Genomic DNA, 17,936 nt, shown 5'->3' with positions numbered 1-17,936 from the left:
ACATTCAAACTTATGTCTTTAGTAAATGGAGGTTTTGTATGGTGACATCTGATTTTCTAAAGTTTCTGTTTTTCACACTGTGGATGAATTTCAGAATTCTTTTTATAAAAATTGTTCCTTGACCTTTTTTGACCTTGTGGTCCTTTTATATCACATGTCAGTTTCACAGATAATGTAGCTGCAAAGTACACTGAAAGACAAATTTAATGTTATGCAAATATGTGAGACGATGTCAATGAACAACTATTAACACTAATATTACCCACAAAAGCTTAATAGATTTTTTTTTTAATTTATGATCCATATGATCATTTTAGCATCTTGATATAACTTACCAAGAAACTACAAATGAAGGCCAACATCTTCTTCACAAAAGTGGGTAATCTGATGACAGAAACCATTAGACTTAAGTGTGGATCAATGATGTCACCTTTGCTGTGGAAATAACAAATGTTATCTATTAATATCACAAGGGAAAATATAAACAGCTCTGAAAAGCATATCATGGAATAATAATACTGAGCAACAGTAAAGAAACCAAGAGAGCACATGCAAATAACAGTACTAAAACATATTTAATCTTACTTCTTCGTATGCCTTCTGAAGTGCTACAGCTGATGGTAGCTTTGTTTGCTTATTTACAGTACTTGTGTTATAGCAACTTCTGCATTGCTATCCACATGCATCGCTATCCACATGGCTAGTCCAACAGCTGCAGTGTATCTATAAGCATCGGTTGATCACAACATTAGTGAGCAACATACAAGAATCTAAAAGCAATGTGAGACACTTTCAAAGGACAATAGCAAAACCTGCATCCAAGTCTCATGTCTTGAAATATTTGGAATATTCACTGGGGATTCTGAAGTGAGCATTTTGTTTTTGTACAACACATGCAATAGGTGGCATTACTTTTATAAATCTGTTTGCATATCACCAGGAATTAAAGCTTCCAAATGTAAATATCAACTAAATTCTAGTGTAATATACATCATTCTGGAGGCATTTCCAAGTAGAAGTCCCCAAGCACTGTATTCCTTCTACTTATTACAAATGTGTGACAAAGATGTGAATCACACCATTCTTGACTTGATAGTACAGACTATATACTGCAAGTTTTATTGCCCAAACTAATAACCAACAAGTATTTATCTGGTCTACTTGATTGCTACAACTAGCCTCACACATTCCATCCTATCTCTCTAGAAACAGTCTTAAAGTCTACAAGTGTCTTAATTTCTGTCACCCATTCAAGTAGCTGATTCTCTTTCTTTTGTATTTAAAAAAACACTTTCATATACTAAGATTAAACTGAGCTTGTTTTATCTGATACCAGTGCTGGAGGTAGGGTGGGGCAAATGGTGCACCTGTCCAAGATGCCATCTTGTAGGGAAGCTGAATATTAAAAAAAAGTTTGACAGCATATGAATCATCCTAAATGATTATGATCAAGTTTGCTGAATAGACAGCCAGTAAATTAACTATCAAACGTATGTTTTACTTAAAAAAGACTCACAGTTTACAAACCATCAAATAAGTCAACTTTTCAGTAAACATCTTTATTAAATTTGAATAGCTATGAGAGCTTGTAAAACTGTCAAACTTGACAGCTACCCAAAAACCAACAGAAGAAGACAGTTTAAAAGCTATCTAATAATAAGTGGCTGTGATCCTGCTTGGTTAATGACAGCCTATATGCTGTCAAACTTTTTATGAAGGTTCAGCTGAAAGATGCCAAATAGGTGTACTGCCCAGGATACCAATTTCCTTTGCTACAGCTATCTATCTGGTGTTCATATGCTCCAATTCCTGGTTTGCTGTCCTTTGTTCTTTTTCAGTGTAATCCACACACATTTTGTATATGCATTTGATTTGTTACATTTTGGAGGTTGTGTGCATTTGGCAAATACCATTTAGTTTACATTCAGATTATGAATGGTGAATGCAAAGTGAATGTAAATTGGTCATCCAGGCGGCACATCACCTGAAAAAAGGTGATTCAATTTATTTGTCAAACCAAATATTTTCTGTTTACTATGAGGCTGTACAACATTTAGAGGAGGATATTAAACTTTAGGGGGTGTGGAGATCCAATGGAGCTCATCTTCCTGCAAAAAATATAAGGAAAATGCCTGGGGTTATGTTATTGTGAAACTGCCAAAAATGAATACCATTGATTTCAGTACTTTGACCAAAGTATTGTCAAAGAAAGTGGTTTCTGAGAATAGAGTGGTCATTTCTGATATCTTGAACAATAACATCTTTAGTTTCAACCACTTTTATTTTTGTCAATCCACAACACAAAATAGCTGCAAATTAAAATATACATTTTAGCACTGGAAGCTATTATTAAAAATAGATGCTTTATCAGGTTTTTTGAAGAAAATACTAATGCAACTTGTTTATCTGGGCATTATCATTCTGTTATTTTCTATTACAGAATAACGTAGTGTCTCTTTTCTTTTCAATGACTACCCATGAACACTTTATGATTAAAAGACTTACTCAGTCACACAGAAGGCAAATGGAGAAGGCAGGAATCAAACCTTTTATACTTTGGTTATAGGAAGCAATTAGCAAGTTCAGAGTATTAATCCTCTGCATTAGATGCGAGACTAGAAATGTGAAACTTTAGCAATTATATAACATAAAAAGTTATTTATGTATTTATATATATATATATATATATATATATGTATGTATATTTGTCTTAAAAAAATTAATAATACCTTTATGTGTTTATAGAATCAATCTTTTGCTGAATGGATACTTCAAAGAAGGGATGAAGTTCCTGCCCTGCAATACAATGCAGCAAAGACGGTCCATGAGTATATTGCATGAAGGGCATCTTACTGATGCACAGATCATGGGCTTGTGCCTCAGCAAAGAAAATTCAAACACATAGCCCACTCTGTCAGACCTGCAACATCTTAAGGAATAGAAAGTACTTTGCCAAGACCTCAGTTATTTGGATTCATAATAATTATACAAATTCCATTGGTCTGAGTACTGGTAGTATGCAGCTGTTATACTGAAAAACACTTTCACTGATCTGGAAGTGTTTTTTCTTTGAGCAAGACCCCATGCACTTCCCTGTGGGAAAACTCCTCATACCTTAATTAATATGTACTAACTCCATGGCCACACAACAGGGAGTAAAGGACAAATTCATGGTTCTTTGAAGGTACACTATCAGCATTTAAATTATTGTCGACTGGAAACAGGCTGCCTGCCTTGCTTGGATTACTATCGAATACTTACTAATTCTGTACAATATTTCATATTTTATATATATATATATATATATATATATATATATATATATATATATATATATATTTTTTTTTTTTTTTTCTTAAGACGAATTTAAGTTCACCACTTCTACTATTGTCTGATCTGATTAATATACAGTGATTAACTAGAGATAGACGGACTGAAAATCTTCCACACAGAGAAGTTTCTTACACTGTTTCATTTAAATTACTGTCAGACAATTATCACATTTTTAATTATTTTCCTTATTATGATGATTTTCCAGCTGGTTGCAGTAATCAGTAAGAAATAAGAAATAGGAATGAAAAAGAAAAGCTTTCAAATGTGGAAGCACCTCCATCATACAAAAATATTTAGGATGGGATTTCAAAATCTTTGACTAAACTGCTGCAAGCCACTTCACTGCACTTTCTATATTCAAAATAGCTGTATAACAGAGTACCTTGTTGTACTTAGAATGTTTGTCTTTTTGGGTTTTCCTGGTTAGGGGTCGCCACAGTGGAACTTCGGTCCGCTAATGATTGGCAGTAGATTTTTATGGTGCCGAGTTGCCAGCCCGACGCCCAACCTTCAGCGAAGGCACGCCCATTCATGCATGTCTTTTGGAGGCCACTCGACTGGGGGGGGGGCTCACACAGAAGGCACTCCAGCCGAGAATATCCAGCCGAGAAAAATCAAAATCCTGAAACCAAAAGCCTGAAAATTCAGAATCCTGAAAACTCAAAATCCTGAAAGCCCACTATTAATGTTTTCAGCTGAAGGAGACATCCCATGTTTTAGTGGAACTCTGACTTATGAACTGTGCAAATAATGCTAATATTCCAATACAAAGACACTAATATCTACCAAGCTCTGACCCTAACCCTAACCCTAACCCTAAGGTCCATCACTGATTTTACAATACTGGAATCCATTTGTATATAACTCACTTAAACCGCCTGTTTACAAAGGTTCTGTCACTATTGCATGACATGCCTAACCTTGCTAATCTGCCATTATGTGTTTATTCATTTCCTGAAACAACATTCCATAATGTATCACATATTCAATAACACACAAACTTATTCCCTTGTAAATGACCCCAACGCATGACCTAAGACCACAGGGCTAACAATAGCAAAGCCACAATGACATCAGTATGTCTATTTTGTGTTTTCAGGATTTAGAGTTTCAGGATTTTGTGTGTGTGCGTGTGTGTGTGTGTGTGTGTGTGTGTGTGTGTGTGTGTGTGTGTGTGTGTATATGTATATATATATATATATATATATATATATATATATATATATATATATATATATATATATATATATAGATTGTTTCATGGACAGAATGTCAATGTCTGAGATAGAAACAGGATTTTGGGCTTTCAGGATTTTGAGTTTTCAGGATTCTAAATTTTCAGGCTTTTGGTTTCAGGATTTTGATAATCAGGCTTATGATGTTTCAGGCTTCTGAATGGGAACCATATATATATATATATATACATATATATATATATATATACAATGTGAAGTAGACCCATATATATATATATATATATATATATATATATATATATATATATATATATATATGTGTGTGTGTGTGTGTGTGTGTGTGTGTGTGTATAAAATTGTCCCATGATATACTGAAAACTCAGAACAGCAAATTCAGAAAGAATGATCTTTTTACATCAAACCTAAAAAGATGAAAAAGCAAAAACAAACAAAAAAAAAAATCTCCCATGTGCCTCTCACACTCCCTGCTAATTATCTAAACCATCAAAGATTGCACAACAGTATGGAAAGGACAAATTCCAATACCCTTCTGTAATACAATCTTGCAAGCAAAGTAGACAGCAGGCTGAAAAACAAGTCTGTAAAAGCATATTTTCTTATAGACTGCAACTAGATATGTATAGATATATGTCTATATCTACAGCTATATATACATTTCACTTGGTCTAGTACTCTTGTTCGACAATTTTTGCCTGTATCTGTGTGAATGTCTGCCAGCATGGTCAACAAAAGTATGTAGGTTTGTTTTGAACTGGGAGTTTGTGTGTGTGTGTGTGTGTGTGTGTGTGTGTGTGTGTGTGTGTGTGTGTGTGTGTGTGTGTGTGCGCGCGTGTGTGTAACATGTGGTACATGTGTCCAAGGTGAGTGTATGAACTGTCTTGTGCAGAGATATTACTATGGAAAGTTTTTCTTAATGTAAGATGCCCGCTTAGGGTTAGCATGCAGTACTAGGGTGCAGTTCAGCACTTAACCAGACAGTGCTCCCAAGAGAAAATCCTTTGTTAGCTAATGCAGAAGGCTTCCAAAGTCAGATTTCTGTAAACTATATATTCAAAATACCCATGCTAATCATGTTTAAAAACAATCAAATATATACATCTTAGGGCGTAACAGAGTTTTGATTTGACACAAAGTACAACATACTAAAGAGATGTCATGACAATAACCCATGGAAGTATTTTTTTATTAAAATAGGTGCAAACAAGGCAATAGCTAATTAATGTAACTGACAACAATAGCTAACTATGTTAGTAGCACTGCAGGTAACACACTTGACTTTTTGAAAAGGCTGTGCGTTCAGTTCCTCCACCAGGTAGATGGATTGCTGACACTATAGTGCAGCATTAGGAGGGTTAGTGCACTCTTGAGTGTGCCATCCTTTAGACAAGTTGTTAAACCAAAGCCTCATCTTCCTGAGTTGGTGGCAGATCAGGTGGCTGTAAAAGATTCCACAGCACCTATTGAAAAGAGTTAAGAAAATGTCCCTGATGCTCTCTCCAAATTTTCCCTAGTTGTATAAATACTATCTTGGGTCTCCCTTGAAAAGAGGATGCCACCCTAGTGGGATTAACCCTGTCAAGAAAAGGATAAATAAACAAAGAAATGAAAACTATTTCCTTATTAGTTTGAAGTCTCTGTAAAATCATCAATACACAATCAACATAACTAGCTATATTTCCTTACTAGCTTGAAGCTTCTGTATAAGCAAAGAGCAGAAGAATGTTTGAGGTAGATGTGATTATTTATGTATTTATTCAATTTGCTAACTGGGGTAGAGCACTGATCACAGTGGACTAATTTCAGTCTCAGCCCAGAATGTGAACACACATAAAGTGGAAAAATAAAAATAATTTATACTATAAGAGTAGACTAAAACAAGGGAATAGTTAATATACAATAGAAAGAATGATTTAATAAGGTAGTCAGCAGAAAACACTATGTACCATATTTACATCAGTTAGAGCAGTGATATTTTAGGAGTTAGAGAAGAGTTATTACAGTGAAAATGATAGGCAGTATGTGTCCTTAAGCAGAGCATTTACAAGCAGCTTTTGGTGCGAGATGTTCTTTAAGTTGTGCCTGAAGGGAAGAGTAGTCAGACAGGTCTTTAACACTGGAATGCTGTTACTGCAGCACAGCATAAAGGGCTGCTGCAGTGCACTTGAGTATGTCATCCTTCAGATGAGACATTAAACCAAGACCCCATGTACCTGAGTTGGTGATGGCTCGAGTGGATGTAAAAGATGCCACAGTACCTATCAAAAAGAGTAAGGGAAAGTATATACAAAAGGGCAGCATTATTATTTGTTACATTATAATTAATTGGTGTTTGCTGGAATTGTGATCTTATAGTGGAGGAAGGGAGTTGTTGTACCCCTGTAGTCCTTAGAAATAGGGCCATAGCAAGCAAATAGTTTAAGATGAGGGACTTTGCAAAGACAATATAACTATTCTCTGGTGATGGTTCTTTCAAAGAATGTAAGAACAAACTTCTCTCAGAAAAAAGATACAAGGACTCTCCCCTAGGAGCCAAACCTAACGGTGGTGTGACCACTGAACACCTGGTTGCTAGTTGCCCCAGGCAGTCTGGTTGGCCTCAGACTGAGAAAGCTGTGTTGGGCCACACTTATTTATTTATTACATTTGTTCACTGGGGTGGTCTGATTGGGTAGACAAGTAGCCCTTTTTCAGTGGAGGCCTGTGGAGAAAATCTCCACAATAAAATGAGTAAACAATACAACAGTGGTTAACACATTGTAGACAATAAGCATAAATACATTTAGGTCAATATAAGTTAGTCACAATTTGATAAAGAATGTTTACACCTGATACGGAACTAATACACAGTGGAATAAAAATGTCATACATTGTTTCATCTGAGGTCAAGAAAATAAAAATTTATTTGTGATTGTATTTAATGCAATTTGTTACACAGCTTTATGTCAGAAATATTTTGTAAATTGTGAGGTTGACAATAAGTGTAGGAGGTTCTTTGAAGTACAAAGAACAGTAAAACAGAATGTGCTTGTAACAGGTGGCTTCTCTCTTTTACTTTCTCCAAATCTTTTGGGTTTCTCATTCCATGATGGGAATGAACTCCATTCCTAAGTCAAAGTACGATTAAAGTTCATGAAATGAGTATTGTTTCAGTCTTTGATGTCAGCCAGAAGTGCTCTTTACAGTACCCACAATGTGCCCAGTAATGACTCCTTCTGCCATTCACTCGGAGTTGCATATATTGGTAACATATCTAAATATGATTGTAGATTCTTTTTTATAAGACCCGTTGCTCCTACTACTATTGAAACTGTCTGGGTATCTTTCTTTCGCATTGCTCTTGTTTCTGCCTGCAGATCCTGATATTTTATGACTTTGTGTCTCTCTGTACATAAGACACTGTAGTCACTGGGAGTGACAATTTAAATGATCAATGCTACTTTTGTCTTCTTTTCATGGACCACTAGCATCTGTCTTTTGAACTGTTGGTAGTGGTGATCCCATGTAATGTAGACCATCATTTTCTATAATGCTTTGTGGCTCAAGTTTCCAGTGTTTTTCAGCCACTTCAGTACCATAATGTTTCTACAATTCCCAGTGCAACAGTCTTGCCACATAATTATGCCTTTCAGTATATAGCCATTCTGCCATTAGTATGTCATGCCCAACAACAAGCTGTACAATTATTTCAAGTTCTGTTTTACAGAACCTACATTTGTCTGTTTCTCCCACATGTTAAATGGCCTTTGTAAACCAATGTGTACGTACTATACTATCCTTGGCTGCCAGTATCAACTTTTCATCTTATGGCTTAAATTCACCACTCCTTAACCATTCCTGCGTGAAATCCTGATCAACATGAAGTTGTTCCAGGAGTTTTCTGTACTTACTATAATATTTATGCCTTTTCCACATTTCTTATTTTCTCATCTGATCCTTCTCCTTATATTCTTACTTTTTTTGACACATTCAATTGCTGCTTAATTTTTGTTTACTTCTGGTTGGATTTCCATTCCTGCTTGACACTGATATGCTTCTGCTAAACTAAGCAGGGAAGTCATCTTGGACTTCTCCTCATGTGTTAAAACTTTCACTATGTTTGGATCTGGTAAGGTCAGCAGATATGTATGCAAACCCAAAATTGCAGATCTATACATGTAACCAATTTTAAGGAGGCCTATACCTCCTTCAGAATGAGGGATGTATAATATTGGTATATACACTGATTTTTATATATTATTTGATAAGCATGAAGCATTTTTCTTGTTTTTTCTGTCCAGCGGACCCAATATCATTTGGGGTCAGTCAGTCACACCAAAACTGTAAGTTAAACTGGGAAGAGCAAATTGGTTTATAGCTTACACTTTTGTCCTAGATTTTAGGGCTGTTTTCATTATTAATTTTAGTCTTTTGAAGTATTTCTTACTGAGTTTTAGTTGCAGTTGTTCATGTTTTGATCCTTCATCAATTCACAAATATTTATACATTCCTTCTTGCTCCTTTATATCACATTCCTGTCCCATGCTTTTTTGATAATCTATCCATGCCATACTTAGATTCTTCCTCTTTTTACAATTCCCCATTATGATCTTATTTAGCAACAAATAATCCTTTCTTCCATATGACTTTCTTTTGTTAACCTTTTGTTCTACTGCCATGATTAGAGTGTTTTTTCTAAATGACTATAAACTCTGTTGGCATCAGTTCTGGTATATGGTTAGTACATTGTCAGAAGGACAGGCTTGTAAGTCAACTCTTAAGGAGGAGTATCATTGTTAACCAGGTTAGTGTCTGCTGGGGATGCACATATAAGTAGTTCTTACTCAAGGCTATACGGTCATGTAAAGATGTTAATACTATTAACCAGATGTTAGGTGCTGCATCTGGGCCTCGGGTTTTCCAATTAGAAGCTTTTCTTATTTTTGTTTCCGTTTCTCTGGCCATCCATTTCATATCCTGTACATCTGATCTTCTTACTCTTTCTTTTACTTCTTTTATGCAGTCAGTATCTTTGTTATGTCCATCAAGGTCTTCATAAATATTTCTCCAAAATGAGTCCATTTCTTCATGTTCTGGTGGTGTTTCTATTCCTTTTGCCTCGTTTCCCAATTCACTATAAAACTTTTTTGTGTCATCAATGAATTGCTTATTTTGTACTTTTCCTTTATATTTATCTGCATATCTTCTAAGTTTTTTCTGCATGTGCTGATATCTTTAGATTATTATTTGCAATAGAATATGATAGATCCTGGTCTGTTCTGATACTGCACTATCACGTCTGTCTTTCTAACAATTTTTGTTGATCTGTTCCCTCTTCTATGCTCTTAAAACATTGACACTTCTTGTCTTAATTGCTTTGCACCATATTAAATCTCTTTTTCTTTTCCATAATTCTTCTGTCTCCTGCTCCAACTGTTAATCCTAAATTTTGAAGTTCATTGTTCCATCATGCTGTGACATAACCTTTGTTTAGACTTTCTACACTAAATCCCTCACTTTGCAGGTATTCCATTACTTCAGCTTCTATTTGTTTAGCTTCTACTAAACTAATGTTCTGTTCTACATTCCCCTTTGTGATTTTATTTTTTGTATTGTGAACTTTTTCATATCTGGGTGCCTTTGTCTGTATTTCTCTTAAAATATCTTTGGAATTGCTTTTTGTATTGTTCAGTTTGGCTTTCTCCTTTGCATAAATATTGTAAATTATCAGATCTCTGCGGACCGGAGTTCTGCTGTGGCAACCCCTAACCGGGAAAAGCCAAAAGACACAAACAATCAGATCTCTTTTTCTTTCCAAGGTCCATGTTTCTTTTTTATACCATTCAAAATTCTCTAGGCTTTGTTCTTTATATTTTCACCCTTCCTCGGTCACTTTTTTCCAAGTGGCCCAAGTTTCCTTGTGAATGTAATGTTTTTCATGGATCTGTTATATTACTGAACACACATTTGCATTTGAAGCTTCTGACAGGTGTTCTTGTACAAATATTTTTCTTTCCTCTAATTTCTCTCTTAATCTTTTTTGAATTTCTTCTACCTGAAAATTCTAGGCTTCTTGCATAACAGTAACAATACATTGTTTCTTCCTTATCCTCGACAATTCACTCTATCATCTTTATGGCTCGTTTTTGCGCTGTCTGTTTTTGTGTTTTTTGTGGAATACTACTTCCTTCTACAATGGGGGAAGCATCCTCCCCTGAGTCTGGCCTAAACCCACTGTAGGATTCAACGCTGTCATTTTTTTCCTGTTCTGGCACCAATCCAAATATAAGGATTGGGCACTTTTTATATCCTCGGACTTTTTGCACCTAGCTATCTTTTTTTATTTTTTTAATATACATCTGTGCATGATATATGCTATATAAAATACATTCTATATATCAGTGTCACCTTGGTGAGATTTTGTAAAAACAGGTTCCATCATTTGAAGGTACTCACCAAGACCTGACCATGAATTCAGTTCCAGCACAACTACTCTCTTTTTTTTGATTTTATCATGTCTCCATTCAGACCCCTCCAGTTTGGAGTTATTGATATTCATTCAAGCTTCTTCACACTCAATAAGTTAACTAGTCTAGTGTACAGCACATAAGCACAGTTTGTATTTCTACACTTTGTTGCTATCTATTCTGACATGTGACTTTTTGTCTTGGAGTTTAAATTAGAGTTTAATTACAATTATTTGGACTGTGTAAGTTAGCGGTTTGCTTTCAGTGAGATTTCCACTTCTCACCACTGAATGCAGAATTGGTATATATAATTTAGTGGAGTGTAGGGCCCAAATTCCTTGCCTGTGGGTACAAGTGGGATTCTCTCCCTGTAAGAATTTTTTTTGTGTTTTTCTATGGTATTCAAATTATACTTTTGATATTTAACATTCAGAGAAGCATAACTCATTATTCTGTAACCCAACTGAACATATGGAAACCTGTCACGATCACTTGAAGCCAAGAGAATATCATCTTCCTCTATAACCTCTGGTATACTTTTAAATAATGTTGCGAAATTGTCATAAATGAGATTGGAGACACAGCACACACTTGGTGAAATCTTATGTGCACCATGACTGCATCTGATGTAACAAGATGAATGCAGACACATCTCTTGCTTTGCAAATATGTAGATCAGATGGTATGTAGCAGTGACACTGGGACCCCATATTATTCTCACAATTTGCATAAGATATTCTGGGGTACTCATTTGTATGCTTCATACATACCCACAACACACATGTACACCATTCTAGCAAATTCATATCAGGCCTCCAATATCTCTTCAGGGTTAAAGAGATAATACAGTGGTCTACATAGCCAGGACAATATTTGCTCTGCTTCTCCAATTACTGGACAAAAGAGTTTTTTCTAACATGCTGACTTAGTTTTTTACAGTGACCGTAAGAAGAGTTATCTTACAACTGGACCACATCCTCCTGCCCCCCTTTTGAAAATGTGGATCACTAACACAATTTATCAGTCCAGGTGATAGTTGTGTGTCATCCACACAACACTAAAAACACATTAACCATGACACCCCAGCAATAATCAGCACCTTCAATAATTTCAAATGGATTCCATTCATTCCTACCAACTTGTCATTGTGGAACTGTACAAATGCTTCAATTAATTCATTTACATGGTTAAGTTACTTTTAGTGTTTCCTCAAAGTAGGATGTGTCAACTAGGTTCAAGAGTTCCTCAAATAATTTCTTCCACCTCTCAACAATGTTCCCAGTCAAGGTCAGTATTTCTTTACATTTGCTGATAACAACATGGACAGTGTCTCACTTCATCACACCATCACTTTACCCCATGGTTTGCTAAAACCTATTTGATGTCATCAAAAAAGTCTTTCTCTATAGCATCACCTAACTCCACCCATGTGCAGATATTCGCTGGTGACAGCCACCAACTGCTGCCTTCCAGGCATATAAGTGTTTATCAGGCAGTTCTAGATATTCACTTCTAGCACTACAGGGAATGCTTCTTTATCTGTATCGCTTCTCTCATCATTGGCATCTAGCAGCAGGTCCTACAGTTGCCACCATGACAAGCACCAACCACTTTTAATCACATTTCTTTGCTAGTCTTGAACATGGTCCATTTGGACTTCATGCCCCCCTTTTCCTGGCTATACAGAAGAAGCTACTCTAAAGCTGTGAGTTCAACACATCCTGCACAAAAGCCTCTGCTAGATGCTGCATACACATCTTGGTTCCCTGGGTCTCTCAAGCTGCATCCAAGCCATCAGGCCAATTTACCACCAAGTAGTGATCTACAAACAACCAAAGCTTCAGTGCCTCATACTCAGAAAGTATTGAAAAGTACTTAGAAAATAAAAAAATGTACCCAAGTCTATGTTTACACAACAATTTATTAAATATATCATGTTAAAACATTCATGCTTTTCTTAGTATTTTCATTTTTCCCTCCTGAATGCTGAAATCTTTCAGAAGAACTACAGAGTCAGTAAGTGGTACTCAATTAAACACCACTCTTGTGGTCTCAAAGAAGGGTAAATACCCAGAACAGAAAGACTGCAGCATTCCAACACAAGGGCTCACATAAACAAACCTAAGAAATACATTTTACTACTGTACTGCAGACCTCTGCCAGCTTCATGTGCAAACTAATAGAATTAGTCGCACTTATGTGACATCATTATCCACTGCCACAAATCATAACTAAATGGCACCCAAGCAAGGGGCTTGTGAATATGTTTACACCCACCTGGAACCTCTTTTGAGAGGCATCTCCTGAGAAGTAGACATTACATCCCAGTCAAGATCACTTTCCAGAGCCAATGCTATCTGTTTTGGGGTAAGACCAGCTACATCTAGCTGGTACTTTTCAAACTCCTGCACAAGCTTTGGTGCATTCTGCATCAGTGAAGCAACATTCCATATCCCAAGAGTCAGCTTTCCCTGTGGGATCTAGATTGTCTTAATGTTTTCTTCACTTGCTTTGTGGATGATGAACTCACATGGATGCTTTAAACAGCTTTTTCAGGCTAAATGTGAACTGGGCAGCACTGGCTACTTAGCTATGAAGGCCTCAACAATGAACACCACCACCACCACCACCATCCAAGGCCCAATTCCGGGAGTATCTGCAGTATCCATACTTTGGGTGAAGTTATTTAATTCTTTGAAAGAACTGTTAAGGAAATCAGAATTTTGCATCTATGCGTTCTTCCCTCTCTTAGGCTATTTGCCAAAGGTGACCATCATAATAGAACAAAGCTCCAGCAAATATAGTTCTAAGTCTCACAGGTGCATGCAAACCCTCCCCACCATAACAAATTCATGATCTCCAAAAGGGTAAATTCTGAAGAAAAGTATAAATGCTGTGCAATGAAAATGTAAAGAGTTCTATAATGTATATAGATCTTTGAATAACCTTCTTTCCTGCATAACCGCAGTAACAGCTTTTCTGATCAGTAAATGCAGATCCAAACCCAAATGTGCCTGCAGCAGGCTAACTGCATCCATTACAGATTACCAAGGTACATCTCTGAGAAGCATGATTTCACAAAATCTGTTCTGTCGAGATCTGCTTACTCAAACTATCCATCCATCACCAATTAATTATCATCTTCTCAGAGGTAAAGGCTATAGCCATATATGATGTATCCACACAAACATTGGCTCAGCAATACCCATATTTATGGGTGCAAGAGAAAACAAAGCATTTGGGAGTATGGATTAAAAATGCTTCTGTTATGGCAGCTAAGGATATGTGGGAATATACTAAACAACAAATAATACAAAAACTGAAAAACTGGAAGCTGATGTATATGGATATGGATAGTAATACACAAGAAGTGAAAATGTTTTTGGTCCCTTTTGTTTAATATACAAGTCAAGCCTATTTTTATCAACCAGAGGAGAAGTTGTTGGCAGTAATTCATAAAGAGTTGAAGAGATTTATTTGGGAGAGGAAAAGGGTAAGAGTTAAGGAAACAACCGTCAAAACTTATTCCAAAGCCAACTTCATGCTTCTTAAGACAGAAGTGACAAACTTCATGACACCCATGCAATAGAAAATAGAGGTAAGACTGCTGAATCTTACACAAATGCACTGTATAAGCACATACACAAGTGCATGTATCATGCCATCCCCAACAGAACCAAGACGTTATCCTCCAAAAAAAGGAAGCCATTCTGGTGGTCCCCTGCCATAAACAAATTCTACAACAAAAGGAAGAAGCTGTTGCAAAAAAGAGTAAAATCCCAAGACTGGAGGAACTCCCTGGTCAGCCTCAACAAGAAGCTGAGATCCCTCATAAAACCCTCCAAAGCCAATTATGAAAATAAAATCACCACTGATTCCAAAGACAACCACAAAGGATTCTACAGCTATGTCAAGAATCTCAATGGCAACACTCAGATCTGCTCTGAGCTACAGCACAATGGCACTAAATATACAGAACCAACTGATATTGCCAACATCCTGGCAGATAGGTTCAGTGCTAACTTTACCCCCCTCTCACCCTCCAAAGGGCCCATCTTAATACTGGAAGAATGCAAAGCCCCTGTAATCACGGATGAACAAGTAAAGACCGCACTCTCCAAAGCCAAGAACACAGCATCCATGGGACCAGATAACATCCCAGGCTGCATACTGCATGAACTATAGAATGAACTGGCACCCCACCTAAGTACCAAGTTCAGTCATAGCCTCACCTCAGGCTATGTGCCTACTGAATGGTGCACAGTGATGGTTATCCCACTCCACAAAGGTGGTGCCACCACAGACCCTGAAAACTACCACCCCATTAGCCTGACGAGCCTGGTCTTCAAGGCCATGGAACGTATCATCTTGGAGCTTATAAGCAAAGACATAGGTAACCTCCAAACCCTGGACCCTACTCAGTTTGGGTTTGTAAAAGGTAGATCATGTCTACTAAACCTGATTGACTTCTTTGAAGCATTCACTAGAGCCGTAGACGAGGGCAAGGTAATGCACACAGCCTATCTTGACCTCGCCAAGGCTTTTGATACTATCTCCCACTCTGGAATTATAGAAAAACTCACTAAACTGGGAATGAATCTCTATATCACAAGATGGGTGGCCAACTGGCTCACTGACAGAACCCACACAGTAAAAGTAGCTGACTCCAAGTCTGACTTCAGACCAGTGATGAGTGGAGTACCACAGGGTTCGGTCCTGGGTCCTCTCCTGTTCGGCATCTACTTCTCTGAAGTGCAGGCCAACACAGAAGGCCTTTGGCTAACAAAGTTCGCAGATGACTGCAAACTGGGAGCCATAATAGAATCACCTAATGATGTAGACATTCTACAAAAGGGCCTCACAGAGACAGATGCTTGGTGTCAAAGTCATGGCCTCAAGCTCAATGCCAAGAAGTGCACTGTCATCCCCTTTGGGAAAAACTCGGTACCCTTGAACTACCACATAGGCGGTAGCTCACTAAACACTGAATGTGTGATAAGAGACCTTGTGGGACACAGGTGGATAGTAGTCTCTCCTTTGATAACCATATTGCCACAGTAGTCAGGAAATCCTTCTACGTGGCACATTTCATCACAAAAGGGTTCTCCTCTAGAAAAAAGGTCATTGTTCCTCTCTACTCATCTCTCATCAGACCCATTATAGAGTACAATGCCCCATTTGGCATGTATCTCACAAGACACCTACAACAATTGGAAAGGTCACATAAATACCTCACTAAGAGGATTACTGGCCTCAAACAAACGCCTACTCAGAGGTGACATAACATACAAGGCCATGTCAAACCCAGAGCTGTTGGACATGCTACACTTAAAGAAATCCCAATCTCTCTGAACCACACACTCCAGGGACCTAAACCTTGTCACCACAATAAACAGAACATGCTGGAGGGATAGATTCCTGTCCCAGAGACTTCCAAAACTCTGGAACAAATTACCCATTCATGTCGAGCAAAGCTCCTCATTGGCCCTCTAAGAAAAATCTTGACAACTGGATGGAAAATAGAAAATTCACCCCAGGGATCACTTCTGTGGCACTGCTTGACAGGGCACAGGAAAATAATTTTCTTGGGTGGTGAAAGCTAGGAAACCTGTTTGGCTAGGCTTATATAGACCCCAGGGCCAATATCCTGGTACCTACCTATGATCCCTCCAATAGAACAATATGGTTTAGGATTACCTGATTTGAAGGAATATTTTAGAGCTACACAGTTAAGGCTCATATGCAAAACACATGCAGAAGGTTATGATAAAAAGTAGAAAGGGGTGATGATGAAGCAGAGGGTGTTCAAGAAATAAGGAGAGTGGTTTGCATGCAGATCCTTAAAGAAAATAATAATTACCACACAGAATATTATTTATTAATATCATATTCATAAAATTACAGAAAGTATTCTAAGAATGAAACCAACATGGAATGGAAAAAGGAGATTTTGCCAACCGGGGAGGTTGTAAGAAGGGGGTACAGAAAATAGAAAGGAGGGGTGGAATTTATTGGCATAAACTAGCACAGGAACAAAGGTATTTAGAGCAAATAACTAGAGATAGAAAGGTAACAGAGTGGGACAAGATCAAGAAGAAGTTTCAACTGTAGGTTAGAGACTACCTTGCTTACTATGGATTGATATAGGGCTGTAGGCAAACATAAAGGGATCGGGGAGTCCTAAGTGAAAGACTTACTTAGAGTTTTTAGTTGAATCTACAACAGAAGCTAAAATAGGGATAATTAGCAGGGCATATAAAATATTGCATGATAACTATAAGAAAAAAATGAGGCCAGAAAAGTTTGGAAAGAAAGACTGCAAAGCAATTTACAAGGGACAATGGGAGGTCATATGCATGGTTACCAAGTATGCAACAAAGTCCAGAAAGTTTAGAATTTTTGCTTGGTAGTGTTTGCATGGGTATTTTTATACCCCAAGCAGATTTCAAAGAATTTTCCTCTGGTAGACAGAAAATGTTGGAGGTGTAATGGGAAAGAAAGAGTTAACTGGGAAGATATTTTTTGGGAGTGTAATGAATTATCTGATTTTTAAAATTCCCTATAAAATACTCTGTTGGACACATTGAGGGAGTAAATGTCTGCAACTAAGGAAACTATTCTTTTGAGCCATGGGACACATGCTCTGAATTGCCATATTGCCATATTAGTAATGTTTTATTAAGTTTATTTCTACGGACTGCAAAAAAGCAATTACTAGAAAATGGTAATCAAAATCTAAGCCAACTGCATTTGAAGTACTGACTTTTATAAAAAGGATAATAGAACAGGAAGTGGTATCTTTAGAAAAGGGAAGGAGCAAATTGCACAGAAATACATTGAATTTTTGGGAATGACACATGAAGAATAATGTTGAGAAAGATGAGTGATGTTTAAGGAATGGCAGTAATTCAGCAATTTATGTAATATTGACCTGAATGACAGT

General features: G+C 37.0%; 1 protein-coding gene across 2 annotated transcripts in view; it reads right to left on the bottom strand.

Moving 5' to 3' along the window:
- The window catches only part of FAAH (fatty acid amide hydrolase), an 811,281-nt gene that overhangs the window by 354,768 nt on the left and 438,577 nt on the right, over window positions 1-17,936 (bottom strand). For both annotated transcript variants that reach the window (XM_044085911.1, XM_044085912.1), the window contains exon 10: window positions 336-435. In XM_044085911.1, coding sequence (XP_043941846.1) covers window positions 336-435 — 100 coding nt within the window. The remainder of the gene's footprint in view (window positions 1-335; window positions 436-17,936) is intronic.

Source organism: Protopterus annectens, chromosome 10.part0, assembly GCF_019279795.1.
Source record: "Protopterus annectens isolate FY-2018-M chromosome 10.part0, PAN1.0, whole genome shotgun sequence".
In the NCBI taxonomy this organism is placed as follows: Eukaryota; Metazoa; Chordata; order Ceratodontiformes; family Protopteridae; genus Protopterus; species Protopterus annectens.
The sequence above is the reverse complement of the archived record's forward strand: the minus strand, read 5'-3'. Positions and strand labels throughout refer to the sequence as shown.